The 20,034-nt window shown below is 53.9% G+C and overlaps 1 protein-coding gene across 3 annotated transcripts; it reads left to right on the plus strand.

Moving 5' to 3' along the window:
- Window positions 1-2,300: 2,300 nt before the first annotated feature.
- Window positions 2,301-19,258, plus strand: LOC136135888 (annexin A8). Of its 3 annotated transcripts, XM_065893721.1 has the most exons (12): window positions 2,301-2,424; window positions 6,912-7,002; window positions 8,037-8,131; window positions 9,460-9,573; window positions 11,879-11,969; window positions 12,743-12,822; window positions 13,263-13,322; window positions 13,884-13,977; window positions 14,202-14,297; window positions 16,063-16,121; window positions 17,299-17,421; window positions 18,354-19,258. In XM_065893721.1, the coding sequence occupies exons 1-12, from the start codon at window positions 2,404-2,406 to the stop codon at window positions 18,411-18,413; spliced, it is 984 nt and encodes a 327-aa protein (XP_065749793.1). In that variant the 5' UTR covers window positions 2,301-2,403; the 3' UTR covers window positions 18,414-19,258. The 3 variants fall into 3 exon arrangements, with proteins under 3 accessions (XP_065749793.1, XP_065749794.1, XP_065749795.1); XM_065893722.1 differs by lacking the exons at window positions 11,879-11,969; window positions 12,743-12,822 and having other exon boundaries at window positions 2,404-2,424; window positions 18,354-18,413; XM_065893723.1 differs by lacking the exons at window positions 6,912-7,002; window positions 8,037-8,131 and having other exon boundaries at window positions 2,404-2,424; window positions 18,354-18,413.
- The last annotated feature ends 776 nt before the right edge of the window (window positions 19,259-20,034 follow it).

Genomic DNA, 20,034 nt, shown 5'->3' on the forward strand with positions numbered 1-20,034 from the left:
GACCCATAGTGACATGATGTGAGTGGGTGATTCTGGGATGGGGACGTTGAGCCAAGGGCACCCCAAAAGAGCAGGTACGGACCTTGGGGCTCTCATCTCTGGGGTAGGAGGTACCCAGGTGAGCCCAAAGGGCAGCCTAGCCTCAGAACCACCAACAAAAAGGGGGAAGAATGGAAGCCCAGGGAGGAGTCCTAGGGGACAGTTTGGTTGCAGAAAAGAGATGATAAAGAATGGCCAGGGGTGCTAGCCATCCTAGAAGCTAAGTCCAGAGTTTCAAAACGAAGGTGAGGTCCTGCCTGCAGGAGCTGGTCAGGGTGGGGCCTGAGAAGAGGGCCCAAGTGCTGGAGGGAACAGGTCACCGAGGGCAGGACTTCTCCTGCGACCTCACTGGGTCGCTGTGCACTGTGGACCCTCAGAGGGCAGGACCCTGTCTGACATTCTCTCTGTACCGGGCTCTGGCCTGTCTTGGTCTCAGAGTCCAGAGTTTCTCTCTGGGCTCGGCCCAGGGCCACCACACTGGGGTGACTTAGCTAGGGTCATCCTCATAACTGACTTTGGACAGACCCCCCTGGAGGATACCCACTCCCCAGACCCTGATCCTCATGGCATGACGTGGGCACGGCCCCCGTGAGCAGCAGAGGTCCTGAGAAAGACTCACCAGTGAGGATGCCTTGGTTCTGGCTCCAAGGGCTCCCAAGGAGGGTGGGGAGTTTGGGGCCCCAAGCAGGCCCTGTCTCAGTCCGTGTGACCTGAAGCAAGCTGCAGTCTTCCTCTTATGGTGGCATCCCACAGCTCTGTGTGATGACCGTCCAGTTCCCACGGCAGCCCTGGGCAGCGGCTGCTCGCCGGCCCCAGCTGCCTCCCCTCCCCTCCGCATGCTGGCACAGCTCCCTCCCCACCCGCCCAGCCCTCACTTCCAGAAGGAACAGCCTGGGGACTGTGTAGAGAAAGGAGCACTGGAACCAGGGTCAGGAATCCGGAGGGGACAGTTCTTACCTACTACCCTTATGAAATAAAATTCATATTTTATGGCAAGACAAGAAAAATTTAAACATAAACAATTTTCTCTGCCCTTTGGCCTCCCCTCTCCCGCACTGTGCATCCGGCACCAGACCTCCCGTGGGCAGAAACACTTGCTCCGTCATAAAGAGCAACATTCTCCTGGCACAGGCTGGACAATTCCTTAAAAGATAACATTCCTTCTTGATCTTGTAAGGGGTCACATGGCACTTAGATCTGGATTGCGTAAACTATTAATAACACGTCATTTAATGTACAGCCCTCTGTCTCAAAAGACTTATATAGCTGTGCCTTGACTTCTAACAGGCGGAACAGTTCTCAGAGCCTTCTGAGATGCTCTTCCCTGGTTATAATCCTCAAATTTGGCTCGAATAAAATTTTCCATTGCTTTCTTAGATCAACCAATTAATTTTTCATCAACACCCTGAGAGGTTTCACTGAATGCAAGTCGCACCAGCGTGGGGCTGTTTTTCTCTGGGGCCCTAGGAGCAATGGGGGTTCTGGAAGCCCTGAGGAAGTAACCCCAGGATGGAGAGGTTACCGGGTAGTCGCTGAGACAAGGTCTTTACCCTGAAGGGCAGGTTAAGGGGTGGCATGGGGAGAGTGGTGCTAAGGAATGTTCTAGGCAGGAGCCCCAAGGAAGGCAAACTCCAGAAAGGAAAAAATTAACCTCTTTCCAAGACGTTCCTCTCTCCCTTGGCAGCCAGCGTGTCCTGCAGGGCCCGTGGCAGAGCGAGCAAGTCCAAGAGGCCTGGTGGATCACGTGGCTTTTTCCCACCAGAAGTGTGATTTATGCCAACTATCTAAACCTTGGAGTTTCCATTTAACTTTTGTGACAAAGATTAAAGAGGAGAGAGTGCACAGAGTGATTAAAGAGGGATCTAGGCATAGAGACGCCCCAACCAGCGGAGGCTGCCATTATTTTATGTCCTTTGCAGAGCTCCCCATTATATCGTTCACTGGGGAGAAGCCGTGCAATAAATAGACTCCTTTTTATAGATCAGGTCTAGCAAAGACTGAAGGAAGACCCATGTTTGCTAAGTGGGGTTTTCACAGGTTGGAGCTCAGCATTCCCAGTCTGTGTAACAGCCACAGCTCAGACATTTGGCGGCCAGCGGTGTGTTTCCACAGGGCATTTGGGCCGGTGCCAGGGTGGGGCCTGAGAGCCGCAGGAGGAGCCCAGAGCCCGGGGGGGCAGGGCGGGGTGTGCAGGTGTGGTACGGGGTGGGGCCTGGGGCCTGCATGCTGGTGCCACCACACCCAACCCCAAGCCGCCCGCTCTTCTGAGTGCGGCAGGGCCAAGTGTGCAGAGTCTCAGAGTGGAGGGAGGCCTGACCGGTGCATCTTCATCTCCCTGACAAAAGGCGCGCCGAGGTAAACCAGATGGCCTGGTGGAAAGCCTGGGTAAGTGCGGAGCAAGCGGAGGTGGAGGGTTCCCTCGTGGTGTTGGCCTAGAGAGAGGTCAGCTCGGGCAACCCTCTGTTTCCTGCCGGGGCAGGCACAGGACTGGGCTGCCCCCTGGGGAGGAAGACAAGGAGATACTGCCCCGGTCCCAGAGGCATTCATGGTGGCCAGGATGGGAACAGGGGAGATGGGCAGATAAAGAAAACTTGAAATGCACCTGGGGAAGCTGAGGAGCTGGGGGAGCCCAAAGGGAGGGGTCAGGCTGCTGGAAACAAGGGGGAGTCATGGTTGAGTCATATGTCCATGTGTGTGCGTGTGCGTGTGTGTGTGTGTGTGTGTGTGCGGTGTATGCACATGTGTGTGTTTAGGGAGAATCAGGCAGATGTTTCCTTAAAGAGGGAACAGTATGTGCAAAGGTTCAGAAGACTGGGAAGCTTGGCTTTAAAGAGAAGTAAGCTTGAGGGTCCTGGATGGGAGGGTAGAGGGTCGGGGGAAATGCACCTAAAGAAGCAGGCAGGGCCGGGTGCTGCAGAGCTGTGCATGGCAGGCTAAGGAGCTTGGGCTCCACCTTGAGAGCAATGCGGAGCCATTGAAGGACCTTGAGCTGGAGAGTCACCTGATTGAATAGGCTGATGTTAGAGGACTCATCAACGTCTTCTCAGGGGATGGGAGGACGACCTGGGCCACAGGGGCCTTCCACATTTGAAATCCATGAGTGAAATTTACAGTGACAGATGGCTGAATTAAGGGGACAGCACATCCTGCCCCCAAGTCTCCCATGTCCAGTGAATGAACAGATTCTCAGGAGTGTTTCATCTGGGTTTGAGTCCGACGCTGTCTCATGCTAAGGAGTTGAAAACACAAAAGGGGGACGAAGATGAGGAGCAGGTGATGGCCCCCGGGCAGACACAGCGCCGTGTGCTCCGCACACGTCCCTTCATTTCATCCCCAGGCAGCCCTGGGATATCAGGGCTGCTATTTCCACTTCACAGATGAGGTAACCAAGGCTCAGCCATATCTAGTAACTTACACAGTCCCACAGCTAGCAGGTGGGGGTCTAGTGTGAACTGGGGTCTCTCTCTGTCCCTGCCCCCAGGCTCTCTGTGAGTCTTAGTGGGTGACCCGGGCTTATCCTAATTCAGGAAATCTCTTTGTCACAAACGTCACAACCCAGGGGCCCTCAGATTCAGACATGCTGGGCCTGGACAGGTGGGACAGAGAGGAGAGAGCAGGGGCAAGGTGTGGCAGCCATCTGGCCCCAGCGAAACAGCCAGGAGAGGGCAAGGGCCAGGGAGGCCTCCAGCTTCATCCTGGCTGATGGGGAACAAGGCTTTGAGGAGGCAGACGTGGCAGGGAGAGTCCAGTGCTGGGCACTTTCCAAAGTCAGCTGCTGCCCAAGGTGGCCTGACTTTGGGCCTTGCTCCCAGTGGGACGGGGCAAAGGCCCATCCTTGGGGCCCACCCAGACAGGCAGGCAGAAACCTCCTTGCAGGGAGGCTGGATGACAACCTGACAGGATAACAATGACATTCCTTGAGCACCTACTGTGCCCTGGACCTTCCTCTGTCAATATCTCACTTGAGCCTCTGTACACCTCTGCGGTACAATATAGATGCCAATATCCTTACCCACAGATGAAGAAACGGAGCCACAAGGAGACTAAGACGGTGCCCAAGGTTGCCACACTACGAAGTGTTGGAGTCTGGGTTAGACTCTGAGCAACCTGACGCCAGAGCTCAAACTCTATGGGGTTCGGCCACCCACAAGCCAAGGGCAGCCAAGGGGCATGAAAGATCAGCTTGAGGGGGGCCTGTCTGTGCCTCTCTTGTGGAGATGAAGTTCTGCCTCCCAAGTTCTCCGGGGCAGCCCTGTGATGGGGGAAGGCAAAGGCGTGGCAGCTCCCCTGAGACCTTCACAGACACGTAACAGAGTCACAAGCCAGGCTGAGTCACCTTTTCAGTGAAAATGTTCCTGTCTGGACTAGTCTGCTCTGTGCAAGACCCGGCAAGGGCCTAGGCAGACCCCTCCTCCAACATGGGGTGGGGAGTGGGTAGATAGAACCACCCACTAGGGAGGGGTCTGATTCCCAGAAATTTGTCTTTTTTCCCCCTAACACCTTAGCGTGGGAGGTAAGGCTGGGGCTCCCCAATGCAATGAAATCACAACCCCCAGGGCGTTAGTTACAAACATTGCCACCGGAACCCAACCTCAGACCCGCTGAATAGGCCACTCCATGGTGACTGGCACACATGGCCTGGTCAGTCACTGCTGCACAGCCCCCTGAGTGCCAGCCTGGGGTAAGGGACGGGGGAGAGCCCCTCCTGGGTAGCCTCCAGAGCTTAGCACTGAGATCTGACATGACCCCATGCTCACAAACGACCTGCATCCCTGTGGGCAAGGTTTCCTTCAGCGAAGGGTACCGGGCAAACTCAATGTCTGGGAAGTGTTGAGTCATTGAGAGCAGGGGGGCGGCAGACAGAGCTTAGCTTCTGAGTCAGGCTGTGGGTTAAATCCAGCACCACCATTTACTAGGTGCGTAACCTTGCGCACCTTGCGTAACCAGGCGCTCTGAGCCCAGGCTGTAAAATGGGGCATTCATAGCTACCTAGTGTGACTGGCCGAGAAAGCAAGAAGAGCATTGCATCTAAAGCACCTAAAGCCTCTAACACACAAGGCCTGGCACATAGGAGGTGCTCAAATCACTGACAGTAGTCACAGCTGCCCATGACTCCACAAAAAAGGGATGCAATAGATGCGTGCATGCAGCTGGGCAACATCTGGGACCACAAAGGCTCTCTGGATGAAATTTGCACAGGGGATTACTTCTCGTAATTTCTTCTGTGAAACATGGTACTAAGAAATAAAGTAGGAAAATCTGTCACCAGATATTTGAAATTCAAGCAAAGGATAGGGAATGACTTTTTACTCAAAAGAAATATCCTTACAGATATACCATGGATGGGAAGCTGCTCTGTATTTTCAGGATCTGACCAGGGCCAGGAAGGAAGGAAGAAAGGGAGGAAAAAATGATGGATATGGTGATTGGATAGGTGGATGGCTGACTGGCTGACTGGATGGCTGGATGGCTGGCTGCCTGGATGGATGGATGCATGGATGAGTGGATTGGTAGGTGGGTAGGTGGAAGAGTAGATGAGTGGATGAGGGGTGGATAGAAGGAGTAGGGAGGCAGCATGTTCAGCTCCACTAAGCCTTTCCTTGCTTGATTGCTGTCCTTGTAGCTTTGAGCAGGGTTGTCCCTTCCTGCTGCCTGCCCTCAGATGGCACTGCCTGGGAGAGATGCAGCCTGATTCAGAGCCCACGCCCCAGGATGGGGCGGGGATGGGAGAGGTTTTGTGGCTCTGGCTGGCGCCAGCCTGTTAAAACAAGGGGCCGTTCTGCGGCCATTCTGCACAAGAGACAAGGCAGTCCCACAGAGCCCCAAGGGGAACCAGCAATCCCTCACAGTCAGGCCACTGTCTCTGGGGGTACCCTTCCCTACACAGCTAACGCCTCTGAGTGAATAGCCCCTGGGTCATCTGGCCTCACAGATCTCCTAGGAGATTCCATTGTTGTGCCCTGTCACCACAGTAAAACCATCACTGGACTCTGAAGGATTCTCCCTCTTCAGCGGCCCCCCAAACCCCTGCTGATCTTTTTTCAGGCCAGGCCCCCTACCCCAACTCTATCTCTCCAAATTTTTTGGTTGTTTTTATTTTTTTCCTTAAAGTCCATTGATCGTCACAAAAACCCAGGAAGTGCAAGTAAGGAGAAAACAAATGGCCAACTGTGGATCTAAGGACCCAGAGCTACAGAGGAGGCGTGGCACGGGGCTGCTGGGTGTGTAGGAGCGGGTGGAGGTGTGGTCCCCACGGGGAAGCTGGCCGTGGGAGTCTCAGGAGACAGATGAGGCTCCCAACACCGAAGGCTGGAGTCCAGTCTCTAGAGCCTCTTCTTGCTGCCCCACAGTCAGCACGGAGGCTCTGGCAGTGGCCATAGTGCCATCCACCTTTGAGGTCTTTCCCTACACCGTCTGAGCCTTCAAGCCCCAACTCCCCAGGGCTGGCACTGGGGCTGAGAGCTGGGATTCCATCTCTTAGGGTGGCCGGGTGGCGCCGACCCAGTCCTCCTCAGGAGGCCCCTCCTTCCAGCCTGAGGGCCGAGCTGGCAGGACAGGCCTCCCCTTGGCCATGGGGCTAATAGGCACGTGGGTCTTCTGCAGCCCTGACCTGAGAGGACCATATGGCAACCTAGTGCAAAGTGGACAAAGGTGCCCCTTCCTCAGCACGACCTGATGGAAACTAGCATGTCCAGAAGCTGTGGCCTCTCCTGGGCCTCCCCTCACCCTGGATGGATGGGCAGGGCCAGGACGGATGGAGGCTCAGCCGCTGGTCTGCAGGGGCCGAGCTGGTGCTCACCCTGCTGGGCTGGCTGCAAGGGGCGCTGCCGTCCCCACATTCCTGCTTTGAGCAGGCGTGGCTTCTCTTGCAGATTGAACAGAAGGGTGTCTCGGTGAAGAGCAGTCCCCACTTCAACCCAGACCCCGACGCAGAGACCCTCTACAAAGCTATGAAGGGGATCGGTGAGTGGCCTTGACCCAGAACCCCGTGACTCTCTGGGGCTCTGCCGACTCTGCTCAAGACCCCTCTGCTCACAGCCCTGGGAATGAGCGTCTCCCCATAATCCTCTGGCACCCAGAGAATCACACAGGGCCCATCTTCCCCAGAACAGGTCTACACAGACTCCCAAGACTGGAGAGGGGGGAGGGCAGTTGTGAGTAATGGGGGTGGGGGGGGGAGGCCATCTGCTGTGTGTTCCTGTGAGTCCTTGAGACCTCCCCCCATTCAGCCTGCGCTTTCTCCCTCATAAAATGGCCCCGAGAGCTCTGAACCCTGCGTGTCACTGAATTTCGGATGGGACTATGTTGGGAGCTGTGCAGAGCTGACCGTCCTGTCTCCAGCGCCTGCTTTCCTGTGTGTGAGCAGGAAAGGGCTGGCGGAGGCCCGCTGGGGTTTGGATAACCCGGCCCAGACAGCCCTCATGCTGTCACGCAGGCAGGATTTACCCTCTAACTGGCTCTGACTGGTGAATTGGGGCATTAACAAAAACTGCCATTCCCAGACAAGCTGAGAAATCATGTTCCGTCTTCTGCTCCCTGTGAAATCTTTATTATTATCTCCACTTCCCAAAGAAAAATGTGGACGCTTGGGGAGGTGAGGCTTCTACTCACCCAGCTGCTGGGCCAGGACTCAGATCCAGTTTTCTGGACCCTCTGTCCCCATCCTCCCCCATGGCCACCAGCACAAGGGAGGTCAGGGCAGAACGTCCCGCTGCCTGAGCTCCGGAGTTTCCAGCTGATGCCCAGAGCAGATCAGATAACCAGAGAGGCCTCAGATTCTATCGCTGTGAGGCTGGGCCTGGCTGTACCCCAATATTGTGTGGATCGGGGGGACAGATGGATTTTCTGTCTTGTCTACACCACAAAAATCATCAGGTTTGGGAGTTTCCAGGTGGTGCGTCCCCACTGCTTGGCCACCAAGCAGCTGCCTTCCCTCCTCCCCAGCCCTCATCAGTCCCCCAGGGGCAATGAGGGTGCTCATACTGTGCCCCCTGCAGGGACCAACGAGCAGGCCATCATCGATGTGCTCACACAGAGAAGCAACGCACAGAGGCAGCAGATCGCCAAGTCCTTCATGGTTCAGTTTGGCAAGGTAAAGGGGGGCACTTGTGGTCGGGGGGCTGTAGGCACCACTGCTGCCAGAGACAGCCTTGCAGGCAGGGCCTTGCTGGATGAGGTCCAGCTGGTCTAGAGCCCAGCCCACTGGCAACATGGGGCATTTGGGACATACACTAAAAACATGATGCATTGTTTCTCTGAAAATCAGATTTAACTCTGAAATCTTACTGATGGCTCCCCACAGCCCTGGCTTGGTCCAGCCTTCTGATGTCTGGCCCCAACCTCCTTTCCCACCTTCTCTCTCACTCGCTCCTTTACAATTGCTCCATGGCCCCATCCCTGAGCTGTTTCCCTGCCTCTATGCTTTCCTTGTCCTATTCCCCAAGACTGGAAGGCCCTTCTCTTTCCCACACGCCAGAGATGCAGGCCGGGCTCTGCTCTGTGCCGTGCCGCAGGACTGTCTCCTCGTGTTGGAGCTGCTCTTCCCGTGCCCCTTCCCTCCTGCCACAGGCGAAATCCAAGGGCAGGGAGCACGCCGCCTGGACCCTTTGTCCCTCCTCCCGCCGCCCCCAGGACAGAGCGAGGCATCGGCATCCTAGCTAAACACAGGAATAAATGCACACAGAGCCGTGGTGGCCGGAAGCCTCCATTAGCACACATTGGTAATGTGGACACTTGACCCAGGAAGATGAATGATGAAGCCCAAACACTCCATGGGAGAAACCAACGTGCTCTCCTAAAAAATAATTTCTCTCTCTTAACCTTCACAACGATGCATTATGCTCTGCATTTGACGTCAGAGGAAACTCATGTTCTGAGACGTGGAGGATGTTGCCCAGGATCCCAGAGCCTATAAGCAGCAAGGTTGGGGTTTAAATCCAGGTCTGACAAGGCCCTTGGTCCTTCGCTGTGCTGTGAGGGGAGATCAGCTGGGTGTGGCCTTGTGGTTTCTTGCGAGTATAAGTGCCCTTAGAAGGAGACACACGTGAGATAGTTTCCTTAATTCATTTCACTCATTCATTGTCTATGGGCTAAGTGACAGGGACTTGATGAGCTTAATGACAGACTTGTATTTCGGGCTCATGGTGTGCCCGGCGCTGCGCTAAGAGGGATTTCGACATCTCTCCACCAATCGCCTAAGCAATGGTATGAAGCAGGAGCACCAAGGTCTCTATTTCACAGAAAAGGGTAAGGATGCTTAGAGAGGCTGAGTTGCTGGCCCAAGAAGCCCCAGCCAGCACCAGCGTGTGGCAGAGCCCACGTGGAAATCCAGCCAGAGCCCCTGGGCCCAGCCAGCACCCGCTGCCTGCACTCCAGGGGACACAGCGCACAGAGCACCACCCTTCCCTGCTCCTGCCTTAGGATCTCATCGAGACGCTGAAGTCGGAGCTGAGCGCCAAGTTCGAGAGGCTCATCGTAGCCCTCATGTACACTCCATACAGATACGAAGCCAAGGAGCTGTACGACGCCATGAAGGTAACCAAGCAAGTGGGACGGGGGGTGGGGGGGGCAGAAACACTTACAAGGACTGGGTGGGGGAACGATGCCCGGGACTGCTTTCCCCAGAAAGCCTGGCACGGGGAGCTCTGAGCTCCCCTTGAGCCACTGTTTGGAACGAGCCCAGCGAGCTTGCAGCCTGCTGCTCGTGAAATCATACAACATGTTTCGGGACTTGGTAGAGCGTAGGTTCTTCCATCTCAGCACGGAAAGAATTCAGTGAGTGGCAAAGTGATAGATAAGAAGTGATTTATTAGAATAGGACGCTTGTGGGGCTTACAAGTAGGTGGGCAAGAGGGTGCCACCCCAAGAACTTAGTGGGCTACAGGTTTTTTTGTTTGTTTTTTGTTTTTATTTATTTTTGGCTGCATTGGGTCTTCGTTGCTGCACATGGGCTTTCTCTAGTTGTGGCGAGCGGGGGCTACTCTTCATTGTGGTGCACGGGCTTCTCGTTGCGGTGGCTTCTCTTGCTGCAGAGCACGGGCTCCAGGCACGTGGGCTTCATTAGTTGTGGCACGCAGGCTCAGTAGGTGTGGCTCACGGGCTTAGTTGCTCCGCAGCATGTGGGATCTTCCCGGACCAGGGCTCGAACCCATGTCCCCTGCACTGGCAGGCAGACTCTTAACCCACTGCGCCACCAGGGAAGCCCTACTGTTTCATAATCAAAGGAAGAGTGGGGAGGGGGAGAAGACCACCTTCTTCCTCGTTCTTGAGTAGGCTTCACGCTTCTATCATCAGTTCCCTCCTCCATGTCAGGCAGGGGAGTTTTCTTGTCCCTTGTTTCTTGTTTCATGGTCAAACCAGGACTGTCGCGGTGCAATGGACATGAGCAAAAAGGATGTGACGTATACTAAAATATGGTAAATCATCTCAGGTTTCAGTATAATGTCACCTTTTCCTTATATTTTTGTTTTTAGTGTGCAGAGGAGCATGTTCTAGGAATCATTAACTTACTGAGTTCACTGGGCGGGATGTGGGTCTCGTCCCACCATTGTTTTATTGTTTGGGGGCCATGCTTCTGTTGCACGGTTTTGTTGCTAAGCAAGCCTGCTTGGTTTTGTGGTTAAGCAAACCTGGTTTCTTGAGTGATCATTAACTGACAGGGGTCTCCCATACTTTTCTTCTCTACTGACAATGCCCTAGTGGGATTAACTATTTAATCACTTTCTTTGTCCCTTTACTCTGTCCCTATCACTCAGACTGCCACCAAACACAGACTGGCCTCCGCCATCATCTGGCCTTGATGGAGCCAAAATTCGTCCTTCTCAGGACATTGCTAGACCAGGTGTGCAGGAATTAGGAACCAACCTCTGCTGTCTCGTGCCTGGTCCCCCAATTTCCCGTTACTTCCCACTGCTCCTTTTGCATTCGAAGATGATTAAGAAGGAGTCAGGACCAAGTAATAGTAATCATCTCCATTGAAAGGGCACTTATAGGGCTTCCCTGGTGGCGCAGTGGTTGAGAGTCCGCCTGCCGATGCAGGGGACACGGGTTCGTGCCCCAGTCCGGGAAGATCTCACATGCCGTGGAGCAGCTAGGCCTGTGAGCCGTGGCCTCTGAGCCTGCGCGTCTGGAGCCTGTGCTCTGCAACAGGAGAGGCCACAACAGTGAGAGGCCCGCATACCGCAAAAAAAAAAAAAAAGGGCACTTATAACTAATACCAACCTGCTGTATAAAAAAATTTAATATTTAATTTAATTTAAAAAAAGAAAGAAAGAAAGGGTACTTACTCCAAAAAAAAAAAAAATTGAAAAGGGACTTCCTTGGTGGTCCAGTGGTTAAGACTCCATGCTCCCAATTCAGGGGGCACGGGTTCGATCCCTGGTTGGGGAACTAAGATCCCACATGCTGCACAGTGCAGGAAAAAAAAAAGAAAAATTGAAAGGGCACTTACTGTGTGGACATGCCATGCATTTTACATCTATTATCTCCACCTTCGGGGTGGGGGTGGCTTATTATCCCTGTGTCCTGATGAGGACCCTCAGGCTCAGGGAGGTGGAGTGACCTGTTTGGGACCACTCAGCTATAGCGGGCTGAGCTGAGACATAGCTCTCCCATCACATCACTTGCCCACAAGTATCCACCACTGGAGACAAATGCACGTGATCTCCCCCAGTAACATCCTCCAGCAGAGGCCCCCCAGCAGAGCGCTAACTGGTTCGTCCTAGGACTCTTCCTTTTGCCTCTTGACAAAAGAGAGTGCGGACAGAGCAGGAGGGAGGGTGCGGACAGAGCAGGAGGGTGTGGACAGAGCTCTCCAGCAGGCAGAGGTTCTTATCCACAGGGCTTAGGAACCAGAGAGGGCGTCATCATCGAAATCCTGGCTTCTCGGACCAAAAAAGAGCTGCAGGAGATAATGAAGGCATATGAGGAGGGTAAGGGGCCTGCTAAGAGGGAGGATGTGGCCCTGAGTTAAAGGCTAGCTTGGGAATGACCATGAGCTTTGGCAGCCTAGCGGCAAATAAGAGACAAGCCGTGTACTGGGCCACACTGGAAAGGATTCTTTCTGGGCTTTTCCACACACAGATGCTGAGCACCTTCTGTGTGCCAAATCCCGTGCCTGACAGTGAGATTGGATATGAGTCGGGATCCGTCTCGGAGCTCCCTAAGCGCATGGGCTGCTGAGGGGGAGGGCATGCACCCATTAAGTTCTCTGCGCCTTGACAGTGTGGCAGCACTGTGGGCCACTGGCTGTGTCAGCAGTGGGCGGGGCTGACACCTTCCTGGCCAGGCACAGGCTGACCCTGGGCACCATGCAGGGCCCCCTTGCAGTGGTGGGTGTGGAGCCCTAGCCAGCTCTCGTGGGCTGCGAGGCAAAGCCCATCCTCCACAATGTCTGCCTGGTGGGGAGTCCACCGGAAGTTCCTGGCTTTGCCGAACCACGTGATGAAATAAGGCTCAATCAGCAGCCCCTGGCTCTCTGGCCTGGCCCATCTTTGTGCTTTGAGCTTGGCTGGCAACCCATGTTGCTTCCTAGGTCTGAACAACCACCAGCAGGGAGCCTCTGCCACTCAGACACCTGGACAGAGCAAACTCTCCCTGTGCCAAGGACTCATCTCTCCTGGAAGGCTTTAGTCAGGAAAAGGGTGAGAAGTGGGGCGAGGAGGAGGGAAGCAGGTCTGAGCCTCATGGTCCTGATCCCCTGCAGACTATTGGTCCAGCCTGGAGGAAGACATCCAAGCAGACACCAGCGGCTACCTGGAGAGGATCCTGGTGTGCCTCCTGCAGGTATCACAGCCCAGGCTCCTGGGAGCCCCTTGTCTGGGGGATCCCCACAGATCCCCCTCAGAGAGTGGCTCTTGGGCAAAGCTACTGGGGTGGGGTGGGGGGCAAGGGTGTGGTACAGCCACTGGGGCCTGGGCTCACTGGGTACATCCCAGCGGGCTCGGAGTGTCCTCACGGCAGAGCCCCTGCACCTCTCCAGAAAGTAGGAGAGGGCCCGTCACTGAGCAGGTCCCTCCCACCAGGCCCCATGCCAGGCACGTGGCTCACTTTTGTTCACTGAGTCCCGCAGCTCCTTACGGGACATTCCTTATGACTCTCCCTTTACGGATGAGAGGCCAAGGCCTGGAGAGGATAACTGCCTGCCTTCCTACCTGGCTGTCCTCTCTGTCCCGGCTGCTCTGCTCAGCCAGCCTGCCTTACAGAGTCGCCTCTTCTGTTCCTAGGGCAGCAGAGATGACTTGTGTGGCTTCGTGGACCCAGGACTGGCCCTGCAAGATGCACAGGTAAGGCTACCCCTCAGCAGCTCTGCCCTGCAGGCCACCCTGAACCCCACCCTCTGCCATCTAGACTCCGGGGTGCTGAAGCCTAAAAGCCTCACCCAGCCCCTCTGCCCACGGGGGTTTTCTCTGATGCTAGGCTGGGCCCTGGCTCAGCTCTCTGCAGGCCTTTACCCTCTGGTGTCTGAAAAGGGAAGTGAGGGTGGAGGGAAGGAAGGAGATTGATTTGGGTGGGGTTCACTGAAGCTCTGCCCGGGCAGGAACAGCCTACGAACCCAGGGATGCTGGGCCTCCGAGGCCCAGATGTGTGCATTCAGCTCTCTATAGGTCTGCCTGCTGGCAGAGCTCTTGAAGGTGCCCAGAGGCAGAGCAAAGCCCCAGAGGGGAGGCGGGACAGTTCCTAGAGCAGCCCGGTATCGAGAAGAGAACTTAACCACGGGGATAGCAGGCTCCCAGTCAAAAAGATGATCGAGCAGAGGAGAATGCCACCCTGGCAGGGTGGATGGGGGGCTGTTCTTCACCCCCCTTGCTCACCTTCACTGGTTGTCGTGGGTGTCCCGATGCCAGGATCTCTACGCAGCGGGGGAGAAGATCCGTGGGACCGATGAGATGAAATTCATCAGCATCCTGTGCGGGCGCAGTGCCACACACCTGATGAGAGGTACCGGGGGGGCGGGGAGGTCCCCTCCCTTCACACCGAACGCCCAGTGCGCGGCCTTGTCAAACCAGGGAGCTGGGGAAGGAGCCAAGGAGCCCTGGACCCTTTCCCCAGCGGCCAAGTGGAGGTCAGGGGTGGTGCACTGACGTGCAGTCTCCTGTTTGAGATGCTGGGGGGGCGTCACGCTGAGATGCGCATGTCCCCTGAGAGAAGGCGTCTCTCCACAGTGTTTGAGGACTATGAGAAAATCGCCAGCAAGAGCATTGAGGACAGCATCAAGAGTGAGACCCACGGCTCACTGGAGGAGGCCATGCTCACAGTGGGTGAGAGACGGAGCTCCGTGCTCGGGCTCACGTGTGTCCGCTGGCCCTGGGGCTCAGAAGTGGGGCAGCACCAAAGGGCGAAGGGCCCAGGGTGCAATAGCAAGTGCTGGGTCCCTATGTTCACCTTCAAAGCCAACCTCCACACCAGCCGCCACTCTCAGCATGTACCCTTCACCCAGGACACTGGAGCTACTAGGGGAGACCCTGGTGTCCTCAGTGTGCCAGAGATTGTTCTCTGTGCTGCCCACAGAGTGCCCAGTGCCGTATGAGTGTGTCATCATGTATGTGCGTGTGCGTGAGTGTGTGCACGTGTGTGTGCTTGCATGTGTGTGCGGGTGAGACTGCATGTGCGAGTGTGTGCGCGAGAGTTGTGTGTGTGTGCGCACACATGTGCAGGATTGTGCGGGGCCCAGGGCCTGGTTCACCCACAGCAGCCGCACAAGGAACATTCCGGTTCTGACTGAAGCCCTGAAGAAGTCACCTAGCTGGACTTTAGCCAGGGGTTTGGTCCCTGCCTCAGTTGCTGATTGAAGAAATGATGATGTGTAGTTGGAATCCAAACTGAGTGATCGGTGGTCTGACACTAGGGGAACACTGAGAACCTTCCACGAAGCATGAGGTCAGATTCATGTAGGAGGACAGGTTGCAGAGCACATCCTGGGGTCCAGAGCCAAAGTTGACAGGGAGCGGAGTCATTGTAGAGTGAAGAACTGAGGCCCAGGGCAGAGGGCCTTCCCTCCTCCCTCCCATGATGGAGCCAAGGTCACCTCCACACCAGGCTGTGCCCATTGGGTGCCGAGCAGCCAGGGGAGCTGCACAGTGTGTCCTGGTCCACGGGGGTAAACTGGGGCATCTGACTCTCCCAGCTGCCTTTGACTGCTGTGATAAATCCAACCTATGTCGGAGCATCTAAGCATGCCTCCTGCTCCAGTCTCAGCTTCCAAAGGCAGCCTCTGGATCCGATTTAAACAACTCCTGAATAAAATCTACAGGCAGGGAAAAGCAAGGCTATGCCAGGCCCTGGTGTGCTGGGCACTTCCTGTTTGTTTATCCTTGAAGACTCATCACTCACTTCACACGTGAGGATGGTGCAAGGCAGGGAGATCAAGTCACTAGGCACCTGGTGCCATCAAGCAGGGTTCAAACTCATGCCTACCTCCCTCAAAGCCCTCTCTCTTTCTGCCACCTTGGATTAAAACACCAACCTCCCCACCCAGACACCAAGTCTCTGAAACAGCATCCATGAAAGCGAGGATAGGGCCAGATGCCCTGGGTGCTTTCTCGCTCTGGGTCCAAAACCCATCTGTCACAGGAGAATTCAATCTGCAGGGGCCCTCTGAGAGGTGACATGTAAAGCAGGCACTCAGAGGCCAGTGGTCACCACAACGGTGGCTCCTCCATGGAGCTGTGTGGCTAGATTCTTGGTGAAGCTGTGTCTGGAATGTAAGAGCCCAGGGACTCCCTTGGTGGAGCTGTGCTCTGATGAGCCAGACCAGCCCTGTGGGTCCCAGTGCGATTCACACCTCGCCCTTTTGTCTGCCTACTCTCGGCCTTTGCACCTGTGCCCAGTGCCCTGGGCTTCCTTCCCTGCCCCACCCCTCCTGACACAAAGCCTCTCTTTTTAGGACTAGGCAGAGCACAGATAAATAGGCCAAGACTTGCACAACACAAACCCTTAAGACCCAAAGCAAGACATAAATAAATAAACATGTATACAATGTCGCCTACAACCTCTGGTTGCTAACAGAACTTTCCTGTTTGCCAGTGAAATGCACCCGGAACCTCCACAGCTACTTTGCAGAGCGCCTCTACTATGCCATGAAGGTAACTGTTCTGTCTTCTGGGCGTCTGACCTTCAGTCCTACACGGCACAGCTGCAAAGCCAAGGAGCTCAGAGCCACCACCCAAGTCTTCGACACTTGGGTCTCCTCTTATCCCAGCCTCTTGTGGACCAGAATGATTTTAGTTCTCAAAGGGCAAACCAAGCTAGGGAAGGGAAGCCACAGCTCCTGAAGGCTGAATTTGAGTAGGTGCATTCAACAGGTGTTCATGGTAGTGAACTTTCACCACAATCCTGTGAAACTTATGTAGTAATCTGCCCTCCCAGAGGGGGTGAAACCAAGGCTTGTGGTCAAGGCCACACAGCTAGTAGGTGGCAAAGTGTTGATCTGAGTCCAAGCCAGTGCAATTGTCTTTTTTATTCATGATTTTATTTATGCATCATTGCCCACGTGGCCTCCTTGACAAAGCACAGGTCAGGATTGCCAGGAGGTCAAGGCATCCTTTGAACGGGCATGTTTAAGAGGGAGATTGCCACACACAGCAGTTCAACAACGCTGCGTGTGCCAGGGTGCCCGTCTGGGTTTGCCTGTTGTCCAAAAGGCGGCACTGGCCGCTCAGATGTTCAAGACATTCATATCAGGGGAGGCTCTGGTATCTGGAACCACAATGGAAGATAGATAGTGAAAATAATTCCTGGAGATTAAAGTCAGCCCACCTTCTCTGACTGATGGTTGCTAAGATCACCTGAAGCAAGAACCCCAAGCTCTCTGGCTACATCTGGCCAGGAAATGAGAGAGGGCATGGGATTCCCTTGGTCACATGGCTCCCTCTGACATGAGAGTGATCAAGGATGAAAGTGAGTAGGAGGGTCCTGCATGTGAATTGGCCAGTTAAGCTGATTTCATGATGTTGCTACCCTAGGAAGAGGCCTTATTCCTAGAGCAGTCTAGAATCTGATGTAGCAAATCAAACACACACTGCCATCTGGGGCATTTGGCGTCTAATAAGAGACAAACGAGCAGTGAGTGAGAAGAGATCAAGGGACCCCTTAGCGCCTCCCTCAGCGCATCCCTCTCAGTGCTTCACTGCTAAAGCGGAGGCTCACTCCTGTACCTCCATCCCCTACGAAAGCCCCCTGAACCCAACATAGATTTGTCCGTTATCGCAGAGATGGACCAGGAAGGCGAGAAGTGATGGTTGACTGCTGTGTCTTATCCAGGGAGCTGGAACTCACGATGGGACCCTGATAAGAAACATCGTTTCGAGGAGTGAGATTGACTTAAATCTCATCAAGTGTCAGTTCAAGGAGATGTACGGCAAGACCCTCAGCAGCACGATCATGGTGAGCCATGAGTTCCCATTTCTAACAGCAGTTTTAAACAGAGACCTTACTGGGGAACCTGAATGCCGTGACCAGTGTCATAAGTCACACGTGTCCGTCCCTCCTCAGTGGGTATCACACTCTTGCATTCATTGCTGTGTGCTACGTACAGGGATCAGCAAGGAGGTCGGTGTAGCTGGTGGAGGCCCCTGTACGTTTCACCCAGAAAGTTAGCTTTGCATTTGAGTTATGGTTGCCCCTTTGAAAATGACACACCGAATCCTTGCAGAAGGAACCGTATCTGAAGAGTCAGTGAGAGTAAATAGTTTAGTAGGAGTCGAGGCGTAGCATTCAAATAGAGATACAGGTAGTCCTGACAGCAAAAATTTAAGGACATAAATCACATGAGCTCCAGTGGGCTGCCTAACCTGATTCCAGTTAGTGAACGTTCTAGAGCTGAGAAAACACAGCGATTATCACACTGCTATAACTTCAAGAGAAATAGCTCTTCCAGCCATTAATACCAAATGAGGCCTTGACGGCTTCAATAACAGAAGTCAAGTCATGAGAAATATATCCCTAAGTCTTCATTGGCTATTAAGTCAAGCCTCTAGTTATTCTACAAGTGTCCATTGTTCACTACACTTTCCAAGACACACATAGCTTACAATATGCTAAAAAGACACTTCTGCTTTAAGATGTTTCAGAATGGGGTGGTAGGTGGTAGGGGATTGGGGGTGGCAATAGAAACAGCCTGAAATGGAAAACAAAGAAAGAAGGGTGACAGTGAGGGGCCTGTGGCATAGGAACCTGTAGAGGGATGCGCCAGGTCTCCCCCAGAGAAGCACAACTCCTAGTAATAAGAGCAGCTGCTCCTGATGGAGGTGACTCCAAGTCAAGCCAATGTCACAAACCAACCCCCTTTCTAATTCTCACGTTCCTCCTGTCCTCAGGAAGACACAAGCAGCGACTATAAGAATGCCCTGCTGAACCTGGTGGGCAGTGACCCCTGAAGGCTCAGAAGGACAAGAGCAAAGGCCAAGAAGGTGGAGCCACTGGGTCCTGCTTGCTCAGCCTTGGCCATGGATGGGGATGGGGGTTGGGGGAACCACAGCACAGCTTTCAATCCTCTATCTCCCAGCTTCCAGTGCTTTCCAGCCAGTTTCCCTGACCCAGAAGTAAGGATCAGCCTGGGGCTCCTACTTCCACTGTCTTCCCAAGTCATTTTCAGGTGTGAGCACATTGCCAACCTTAGCATATATCTGATCTGACAAATACCTCAGCATGAAGGGGTCGACAGGGGCTCGTGATGATTTCTTTCTCCCTACCCAGGAGCTTCCCAAGCCTGACTGATCACAGAGTCCCCTAGGCTCTCAGCCCACTCCCATCTACTAATCTGAGATCTGCAGAGAATAGACCAGACAATATGGAATTTTAATAAGTGTCTCAGCTGATATGCCTCTCTTTCAGGCAACCAGAGAAGGCCGTGAGAGCCTGTTTGTTTCTGAGCACATGCTTGTGGGCAGCTGAGAAAGGAACACATATATCCAGGCCAAGTGGGCTATCACCAACATTCATTCACCAGCTTCATTTTAAAATACTAGGCTATAAGTAGAAGAAAAATTCTCTCATCATCCTACCAACAGAGAAAGCTGAAAATTAATGGCCTGACACAAGGACACTGTGTTCTAAGAGGCTTGGGCTTCTCTAGTCCTTGATCAAATTAGTGCTCCTTCCTCCCATGATGCAAGCCTGGAGAATCTCTAATCCTCACCAAATGGCAATAGGAACTGGTTGCAGGAGAAGCTGAGATACCTGTGTTGTGCTTTTCAGAACAGTAAAGATTTGTACATTGGAACGTAAGTGTCTTTGGATTTTTAGAGGTGACCAAAGTAGGACCGCTTTGATTAGCCAAATTCTACCCCATAGAGTCTACTCTCCAGACTATGCCATCTAGGGCTACAAAGCTTATCCTTTCCCATTAACAACATTTCTGATCTCTGAAGACAGCCCACATATTCTGCCAAGACTTCTTCTGTCAAAGCTAAATGTCCCCAGTCCCTTCAACTGTCCCTCTTAAAGCCCGGTTTGGGGCCAACTCCTCCAAACATTTTCTAGTTTGCAAACTAGAAACTTTTATAGAGTGCAACCCTGAGAATCGTGTGTTTGTTTTCAGGGCTAGACAATATGTTTATACAGGTCCATGTCAGGTCCAGATGTCACGCCACATCGGCGGGACTTCAATTCATTTACAAGCATCTCATCACAGCTCCTGCCAGGGGTCTGTAGGGCAGGACCAGGCTTTCCCCATGCAGGTCACCACATAACAATGATGCTTTATTAAAGGGCAGGTTAATATGCAGCTTTGGGGAGGAAATACCTGGGAACAAAGAGTGAGGCAGATCAGTGGGGCTTTGAGCTCTCACAGAGGAGAGGTAGATTCTGGCTCTGCGCTGTACTGGCTCTTGTGACTCTGACCTAATCACTTCGTGTGTGTGTGTGTGTGTGTGTGTGTGTGTGTGTGTGTGTGTGTGTGTGTGTGTGTGTGTCTGAGCCTCAGATTCCTTACCTTTACCTGCAGGGGTGGAAACCCTGCTGCAATTGCTGCTTTCAAACCACCTCAAAGGTAGTGGT

Source organism: Phocoena phocoena, chromosome 16 (assembly GCF_963924675.1).
Source record: "Phocoena phocoena chromosome 16, mPhoPho1.1, whole genome shotgun sequence".
Classification (NCBI taxonomy): domain Eukaryota; kingdom Metazoa; phylum Chordata; class Mammalia; order Artiodactyla; family Phocoenidae; genus Phocoena; species Phocoena phocoena.

Coding starts and splice junctions, on each gene's coding strand:
- LOC136135888 (XM_065893721.1), top strand. CDS start 2,404: ATGGCCTGGTGGAAAGCCTGG. Junction 7,003..8,036: donor CAAAGCTATGAAGGGGATCG/GTGAGTGGCCTT, acceptor TGCCCCCTGCAG/GGACCAACGAGCAGGCCATC. Junction 11,970..12,742: donor AATGAAGGCATATGAGGAGG/GTAAGGGGCCTG, acceptor GATCCCCTGCAG/ACTATTGGTCCAGCCTGGAG.